Here is a 9238-nt window from a genome sequence, read left to right as displayed (position 1 = left end):
TAAATATTTTTTAAAAGTATTTGAAAACATCTAAGTAAGTCAAAGAAATAATCCTAAGGATGCTGAAAAAAGAAGGAGTAAAAGGGAGGGAGGGAGAAAGTAAAGAAATAGGCCTGAGAAAAGTAACCTGCTTCCATCTCTGAAGCCCCGCCTTGCTGACATCTGGGCTATATCATTCTTATTTGTGGCGGGATGTCCTATACACTTGAGGGCTCCATGTTAAGCTTTTGTGTGTGTGCTGCTGGGGACTGTGACCCCAGGGTTCCCATCCACTAGTCACACACAGTACCACTAAGGTGCACCTCTAGCCCTGTCCTATGAGTAGCATCCCAACCTCTGTCCATTAATGCTAAGAATACACACCCTGCCTCCCCTAGACCTGAACTGCAACAACCAAAATTGCTTTCAGAAGTCATTAAATGTCCCCTGAAGGGGTACACCCAGAATTACCCCTGGGTGTGAATTTCTCTCCTGGAGCTTTAAGAAAAACAAAACAAAACAAAACAAAACAAAACAAAACAACAACAACAACAAAAACCCCAACTTTAAGCCGGGCGATGGTGGCGCACGCCTTTAATCCCAGCACTCGGGAGGCAGAGGCAGGCGGATCTCTGTGAGTTCGAGACCAGCCTGATCTACAGAGCTAGTTCCAGGACAGGCTCCAAAGCCACAGAGAAACCTTGTCTCGAAAAAGCAAAAAAAAAAAAAAAAAAAAAAAAAAAAAACAAAAACATAAACAAAAACCCCAACTTTTACAATTGTGAAATAAATGTGTGGCTTGCATTCTTTTTTTTTTATTCATCATTTTAAATTTATTTTACATACCAACCACACTTTTCCCTCCCTCCTCTCCTCCCATCCCTGCCCCGCCCTTCTACCACCCCCACCCACCCACTCCTCATAAGAATCCTACCATCCACAGAGGGCCTTTGTTTGGGCTCATAGGCCCTGCACTCGTCAATGATCTCCTGCAAGAGCTTAGGGCAATCTTCACCCACTGGCTCCTGCTTCTGGCCCTCAGCTACCAGCTCGTAGATCTTCTTCGAATCACAACCTACCATGGAAGAGAGAGGATGAGTGGCTTCATTTTCACTCACGTACTTCTCTCTGGACATTGATAACTAGGATTAGAACAAGGGACTTCAAACATGGGGGAAAAAAGAAAAGAAAGGAAAAGAAAATAAACAAAGAAACAACAGAGCTTTTAGAGACTCTACTAACCGGTTCAAGGAATCCCTGCATTAACCAAGTGGCTATGGCAGCACTAAGGGGGAATTTCTGGTCTCTCAGAAGGTTGATCCAACTACAACCCCAATAGGGCCAGCCTTCACGTTCTTTACCTTGGAATGGGATCTTTCCAGTGACAATTTCCCAGAGCACGATTCCAAAGCTGAAAGAAAATCAAGGGTTTATCAGGTGGCCCAACTCAGTGGGCAAAGAACTCGCCGTGCGGTACTCTTTTGAATTTGACCTCCAGAAACCAAGTAGAGGTAGGAGGAGAGAAATGACCCAAAAAGCTATTGCCTGGACTTCATACACGTGTCATGGCCTGTGCAAGCCACCCTTCCGTACATCGCTGGAGAGATGCTGATGGTTTAGCACACTTGCTGACATGAGTTCTGTTCCTAGCACCCAGATGGCAATTCACAGTTATCTGTAATTCCGGTTCCAGGGGATCAGATCCCATTTTCTGGTCGCTGTGGACACTGCATATGCACATGGTACATATACACACAGGCACAACACTCGTGCACATAGAATAAAAATAAATCTTTAAAAAAAATTTTAAGGGCTGGAGAAATGGCTCAGTGGTTAGGAGCACTGCCTGCTCTTCCAGAGGTCCTGAGTTCAATTCCCAGCAACCACATGGTGGCTCACAACCATCTGTAAGGAGATCTGGTGCCCTCTTCTGGCCTGCAGGCACACATGCAAACAGAATACTGACAATACTGTATACATAATAAATAAATAAATCTTTAAAAAAAAATTTTTTAAATGAGGGCTGGTGAGATGGCTCAGAGGTTAAGAGCACTGCCTGTTCTTCCAGAGGTCCTGAGTTCAATTCCCAGCAACCACATGGTGGCTCACAACCATCTGTAATGAGCTCTGATGCCAACACTATATACATAACAAAGAAATAAGTAAAATCTTTAAAAAAAATAAAAATGAAACAAAAAAATCTAAGCATGTAACATATTTCTTTTCCCATGCTCCTTGAGCCATTTCAGAAAACACTGAATTTTCTGGTTACTGCCTGACTCCAGGCAACACCCCACCACACCCACTGCATGATCAAAGCTAGAACCTACACACATTAGGGAGTACTTCCCCACCGACCTGCACCCCGGCCCCCTGTTCAACAGAGTTAAGATGGTCCTCAGAAGTGGAGTTCACCGGGGACTATACTGTCCTTCCTGCCTGAGTGAAAATTTGTACAAAAACATGCACACACCTATATATTTCATCTTGTCTCTTATATTTACAATACGGATTTTTCAGTCTCTTAGGGGAGGTATATGCCGTTGGATGGTTTCTCTCTGCGTTAGTGTGTTTTGTCTTCTGACTGATGGAAGTTTGCGTCTTACTTAATTCAAATCCTGCAAGCTAGACAGAAAGATGAGTTAGAGGCAGATGTCAAAACAGCAAGCCCCAGGGTGTGGAGGTAGAAGGTGGAGCTGAGGTAGCTTTTTCCCTAGGGGATTTATTTCCAATGGTGCTCAGGCTAGGCTTGACATGATAGGTTCAGTTCTTCATGTTGTGCCAACCAAAGAGAAGCTCTTCTCTGGGACAGCTCTTCTCAATAGAATGGGGTGGGTGGTAGGGAAGAGTCTCTGAAACAACGGCTATAAGGTCCCTGTATGCTTTGGTAAGTTTACTGACTGAATGTACTTATTACTACTGCTAGGTCTAGGGCTTTCGTGGTGAAAGACCCAACTCCAATCAGCGAGGGGGGGGGGCCAGAGAGCTCCATCATGGCTTGATTTTCCCCAGGAGCAGCTGCAGAAGTGGCAGGAGGAACTCCTTTGTTCAGTCTGTCCTCACACGGTGTTGCTTGGATTTTGCATGAAAAGTGTGAGTTATCTTTGTCACCCCGGAAGTCATACATGCCTAAAGATGTCACTGCATGACTAAAGGGAGCACATGTCTTTGCTCCCTGTGGAGCTGACATTAGCATTATCAGTGTGCAGAAAGAGAACAGGCTGACACAGTCAGCCAGGTACCCAAATCTAAGGGTGAGGTCAAGAAAAAGTTGAGACATACAGATAGATGGCAGAAGGTGTGATTCCACACGCCTTTAGTCCTAGCACTCAGGAGACAGAGATAGGTGAACTGTGTAAGTTCAAGATCAGTCTGGTCTACATAGCAAGTTCCAGGACAGCCAGAGCTATGTATAGTGAGATCCTGTTCCAAAAAACAAAACAGAACAGCAGAAGACACTTAGGTGGGGAAGGCATCTGAAATGCAGAAAGGCTCTGTCTGCAGGAGGCTGGAAGGAAGAGCAAGCTGTGCACCTGTGTGCTTGGAGCCTGTTGGTTGCTCTTGAAATGGGTGAGGTGATTTGAAAGAGAATGACCTCCAAAAGGCCCTATTAGGAGGTGTGGTCTTCTTGGAGTAGGTGTGATCTTGTTGGAGGAAGTGTGTCACCGCTGAGGCAAGCTTTGAGGTCTCATACATGCTCAAGTTACATCCAGCGTCTCAGCTCATTTCCTGTTGCCTGCAAGATGTAGAACTCTTAGCTACTTCCACCATATCTGTCTGCACACTGCCAAGTCCCACCATGACAAGCCGCCTAATTAGGTGTTTTTCTTTGTAAGCATTGGTGTGTCCATAGTGTCTCTTCACAGCAACAGAAACCTTAATTAAGACAATGAGCAAACTCAAAAAACTTGGGAAAGAGGCACTGATCCTGGCTGGATGCTAATATGGATATAAGGCTGCCATAGCAAAGAATGTTGATGACGGCACCTTGGCCTCCCTCCCTGGCATAGCCATGCTCAGGTGCCTGGGATTGACAGCTGCCTCTGGCAGAGTGACAGCAGTCATGGGCAAGAAGAAAAGCACCAGGAGGTCAGATTGAGTCTCTGGTGAAAGTTTATGATTGCAATCACCTCATGCCCTCAAGGCTCTCCACAGTTATCCCTTTGGACAAAAGGGTCACCAACAGGGACATTTTCTGGAACCCAGCTCTGAAACTCAAGGCCAGATGGGAGTTCAAAGTCAAGTTGGAGGAATGACTAGAGATGGGAGAGATCATAGGGTTCTGTCAGCAGCTTTAGTTTCAGTTGTATTTGTTTCTATCATTAAAAATTAAAGAGAGAGAGAGAGAGAGAGAGAGAGAGAGAGAGAGAGAGCGAGCCAGGTGGTGGCGGTGCATGCCTTTAATCCCAGCACTTGGGAGACAGGCAACAAAGCTACAGAGAAACCTTGTCTCAAAAAACAAAACAAACACACAACAGAGAGAGAGAGAGAGAGAGAGAGAGAGAGAGAGAGAGAGAGAGAGAGAGAGAGAGAGAAACAGAGAAACAGAGAGAAACAGAGAGAAAAGCATCTATGAATGACAAACATTCCTTTACAATTTTAGGGTTTTGGACAATGAATTAACAAACCCCTTTCTTCCTCTGAGCAAATGAAACAAGTCATGGTAGATTTTCAGCTAACCATCGGCTCTGTTCCCCTGAAAAACTGATACAGGTAGACCATCAACCTATGCTTCTTAGTCACCTAATTATAAAAATTATTGCTGGTATACAAATTGCTTTGGGGTAGGGGTTGGGGGGGGGGCATAAATCCTAACAGGCATGCTGTACTTTGTAGCAACCATTATACATAGGAACTAGCTTGTCCCTTGCAGGCTATGTATAAAGTTATGAGACATTGACTATTTTAAGTCATGAGACTTTGAAATCTGGATGGCTCCATACCCAGCCAATGGGAGCCTCCTTCTTTAGCCATTGGTAGGAGCAAAGCCTGGGTGAATGTGAGGACCCCCACTGGAGAGAAGGGGTTGATGCTGCTAGCTAGGTGTGCTCCCTGTGAAGCCTTGTAAGTAAGTCATCTCAAATGACAAGCGTGGCCCATGACAATCCTCTGAATCTGAATGCCTAGTTGATCATAAGCAGATGCCCTGGTAGGTGTTCAGTGATGGAGAAGTGGTGTCTAAATGTCTAAGAGAAACGGCTCTTTGCTCATCCCTGCTCTGGGGTGGGAGGAAGGTAGGCACATCCGAGTGGGAGGCAAGGGCAGAGTTTGTTCTGTAGTGGGCACCCAGAAAGCTGTATAAGCAGGTGAAGAGGTACACTCAGTTTGAGAGAAAAAAGAAGGCGTGGCCTTTCTGCAATACCCTCTTCTAGGCAGCAACCATAGCTAAGCTCTGACCAACCCAGGAGACCTTGGAGGATGTGCTCACCTTTACGTTGTAGCCTTCAGCTACCAGGAAGCTGGAACTGCTGATGTTTTTGTGCAGTTGTTTGGATGTTTCTGAATGGTGTAGCCTGATGACAACCAAAGGTAGGATGTATTAATGATCTTGGCATAAACAGTGTTTAGTGGGATAATGAGGCTGGCTAGTACCCTGCCTTTCATGTGGGTGGCTCTCTGTGGGCAACCTCGAAAAAGGCACCTGCTCAGCACCAGAGTTCACGGTGAAACAGTGGAAGGAAGGGAAATTGGAGCTTCTGGCCAGTCCTCCCATCACCTCTGAGAGCATTAGTAGTGCGGTCCTCAGTGCTGGGATTACAGGTGCGCCCCACTACTGCCTGGCTGGACTCCTTCAGTTCTATTTTTAAAATCTATTTATTTATTATGTATACAGTATTCTCGGTATTCTGTCTGCATGTACGCCAGAAGAGGGCACCAGATCTCATTACAGATGGTTGTGAGCCACCATGTGGTTGCTGGGAACTGAACTCAGGACCTTTGGAAGGGCAGGCAGTGCTCTTAGCCATCTCTCCAGCCCGACTCCTCCAGTTCTTTGAGGTGCCTATTTAACCCTTCTGGTACCTGTACAAGCCTCTGGCTGCTCCCAGGACTAAGAAGATGCGCACACTCAGAGGGAGGTCCTTTTCTTCATCCAGCAGTTCCCTCAGGGTTCCAAGTTCACAGTACTCCATGACAATGGAGAATTCAGGGGGCTTCACTAGGAAAAGAGGAAAAGACGCAGAGGCGGTGAAGATCCAGCCTCACTCAGGACTCCCATAGTCACAAGTCCCTTCTCAGCTTCTTCCTGTAGTGATACATTTGCCCTAAAGCAAGCCTCACTTCTCCCCCAGCCTAAAACCAACTTGACTTTAAAGTACATTTCAGTCTAAAGGAAACTAAAGTAACACTCTCTTAGGAGATGGCTGGGGGGACTTACTCTCCTTGGAGGAGTTATTTCTTTTATTTCTAGCCTCTGACCTGGGATTTTGACTTCTGGTCTAAACTCTTCACCAGCCAGTCCCTTCCACACACAGATTAGGCTGGACTGAGGCTATGGAGCAGTTTCCAGAAGGGAGATGTTGCTGTCCTCTCACTAGGCAACAACAGCAAAAATGAACAGCAGGGACTTCCATGCTGCGAGAGGAAATGGAGCCATGGTAACCCTTAGTTTTAGCTAAAGGATAAGAAGCAATTAAAGTCACATTAAAAACTAAGGAGCAAAAAAACAACAACAACAAAAAAAAACCTAAGGGGCTAGATGGGAAGTGATGATGGCACACGCCTTTAATCCCAGCATTTGGGAGGCAGAGGCAGGTGGATCTCTGTGAGTTTGAGGCCAGCCTGGTCTACAAGAGCCAGTTAAAGGACAGGCTCCAAAGCTACAGAGAAACCCTGTTTCAAACAAACAAACAAACAAAAAAACAATGAAAACCTAAGGGGCTGGATGTGGTGTGCCATTGTATTGGTCCCAGCGCTCAGACTCAGGAGGCAGAGGCAGGCAGATCTCTGTGAGTTCAAATCCACCCTGGTCAACAGAGCGAGTTCCAGGTCTACTACTTAAGTAGAACTTGTCTAAAAATAAACAACAACAACAACAAAAACATACCCTTGACTTAGGCTAGCATCTCAACAAGCAACCCCTGGGTTCTCAATGGATAGGGAAGGGGAGACACAGCTCCGTTAGTTCAAAGGAGATGGGAGCTTATACCTTGAAACACAGAAATAGTGAACATTGGTAATAACCTCACTGCTACCAGTGAGGGATCTGGATGGGGTTTACTTTCTCTGTCAGAGAATTAAAGGGCAGGAAAACTCTTAAGACAGGTAGCAATGGGGAAAATCTCAAACACAGCAGGCAGAGTCAGCTGCGAGGAATGGCTTTTGTGAGGCCTGAGGAAGAGAAAGAGGGCGGGTGGGGGTGGAGGTAGAGAGAGCAAGCACACAGAAACACCCTCTCCTCTGCAAATCAGAGAGGTGACTCGGGAGTCTGAAAATCCAGTCTCTTCTCCTGGGCTGGTTTTTTTTTTGTTTTTTTTTTTTTTTTAACGTTTTTGAAGGGTCTTCCTCTCCTAATTTGGGGTGGGTCAGTTGGAACAAAGACAGGATTGCTTGTTCACAACTGTCGTGTAAAGCAGCGTTTGGAGAGGTGTGGCGTGAAGTCACACGTGCCCTATTGCCAAGTCTGTTTTGGCTTTGGTCTTGAGTCCGGTCAGGAGAGTGAGGAAAGAGCTGCCCATCTTCAGAGTCTGTCTTCTTTGACTTAGTCATGGCCCCTCTCCTTGTCTGTCTGCCTATCAGGGAGTCTGTCTCTTAGTCATGGCCCTCTCGTCTGTCTGTCTGTCCAGTAGAGAGTCTGTCTCTTTGTCCCTCACTGCCACTCTCGGAGCTGCCCTTAGAATGTAACACAGTGCCACCTTGAGTCTCTGGGGCCTGCCCGCCTTTCAAAGGCTTGGCTCTTGCCTTTCTTTAGGATGCTGGCCAGAGGTGAGGAACACTTCCTCTGGTACCTGAGCTTTTCTTACCGTCTCTAAAGTTTTCCTCCCCATCATGTGACTGTTTGTCCACCATGTGGCTGATCTCCATGCCTAACCCAGATGGCACAACTCTCTTTCTAACCTCTTAAATGCTCACCTATCAATCTGTAATTATCTTTAAAGCTACAAAAAAAAAAAGTAACACATTAAAATACAGACAGCATCTTCTAGGCAGTCAAAAGCTTGACCAATCCCGAGGCCTCCTTACCCGTTTCATCAATGCAAATCCCAAATATACGCAAGACGTTGGGAGAATCAAATTTCTTCATGGTTGTGATCTCATTGTGGAAAGCGTGCCTCACTGTACTAGGAGAGTGAGAGGAGAAATTAGCACCTGGACTCTGACGGTCCCCTAGAGAATGTATGGTGTAGTAGGGGCTTGAGACATCATCGGATCCCAGAATTGCTCATGGGCTTGGCGACCAGTCTAACTTCCCAGATGCAGAATTACTCCCTACGTGTCTGTCACAAGAATAACAGTATTTCTTAATCCTATTATTTGGTATTATCTGGTATTTGATAGAACTGTATTTTTGTGACTTGTATAGCAAATTAAGATGTTGAGTTTTTATTACTAGTCATATTTTATTTTAGTAAATGTCCTGAAAAAAAAACTGTGATGTGTGTTTTTGATTAGCAAAAATAAGGAAATTAATTGAAAATTTATAAACAAAAATCCCTTCCTGAACGTGGCCTCGGGAATGTGGGCATCAGTTATTAGAGAGGGTCCCAGCACCCACTAACTCAGCCCAGTCTGCTACTTCACACTGTGTGAGGCTCCAAGAGAAAACGACATTTGTCCAAGATCTGTCAGGCAAGCAGAGCAGGACCAAAGCATATAGAAATCGACTATTTCAGTGTGCTAGCAATGAAAAATATGAAAACAAAAAGAGAATAATTTTTTTACAATAGTGTAAAAAATAGCAAGAAATTTAGGAATAAATTTAACAAAGCCAAGCATGATGGTGCGTGCCATCAACCCCAGTTCTCCAAAGGCAGAGGCAGGAGGATCTTTGTAAGTTCCAGGCCAGCCAGGGCTACAAGACAAATTAGTAATAATATCAACAGACTCCTCCAACCCCCCCCTCCTCAAAGGCCCAATCAGTACGTTCACTGATGCAAAGACAGATAAATTGACCCTTGGGACAGATCAGAGATATAGAAACTAGACTGATGTTTATACAAAAACTTATACGAAGGCCGGGCGGTGGTGGTGCACGCCTTTAATCCCAGCACTCGGGAGGCAGAGGCAGGCGGATCTCTGGGAGTTCGAGACCAGCCTGGTC

At 45.5% G+C, this 9238-nt stretch overlaps 1 protein-coding gene across 1 annotated transcript in view; it reads right to left on the bottom strand.

Moving 5' to 3' along the window:
• Mlkl (mixed lineage kinase domain like pseudokinase) overlaps window positions 1-9238 on the bottom strand; it is a 22907-nt gene that overhangs the window by 1896 nt on the left and 11773 nt on the right. The window contains exons 5-10 of the mRNA XM_005345849.2: window positions 8161-8258; window positions 6001-6136; window positions 5408-5492; window positions 2453-2604; window positions 1341-1390; window positions 914-1054 (exon numbers count right to left, since the gene is read on the bottom strand). Of these exons, the coding sequence (XP_005345906.1) occupies window positions 914-1054; window positions 1341-1390; window positions 2453-2604; window positions 5408-5492; window positions 6001-6136; window positions 8161-8258 (662 nt within the window). The remainder of the gene's footprint in view (window positions 1-913; window positions 1055-1340; window positions 1391-2452; window positions 2605-5407; window positions 5493-6000; window positions 6137-8160; window positions 8259-9238) is intronic.

This window comes from Microtus ochrogaster, chromosome 4 (genome assembly GCF_000317375.1).
Source record: "Microtus ochrogaster isolate Prairie Vole_2 chromosome 4, MicOch1.0, whole genome shotgun sequence".
In the NCBI taxonomy this organism is placed as follows: Eukaryota; Metazoa; Chordata; class Mammalia; order Rodentia; family Cricetidae; genus Microtus; species Microtus ochrogaster.
This window is presented reverse-complemented; position numbering and strand designations above follow the sequence as displayed.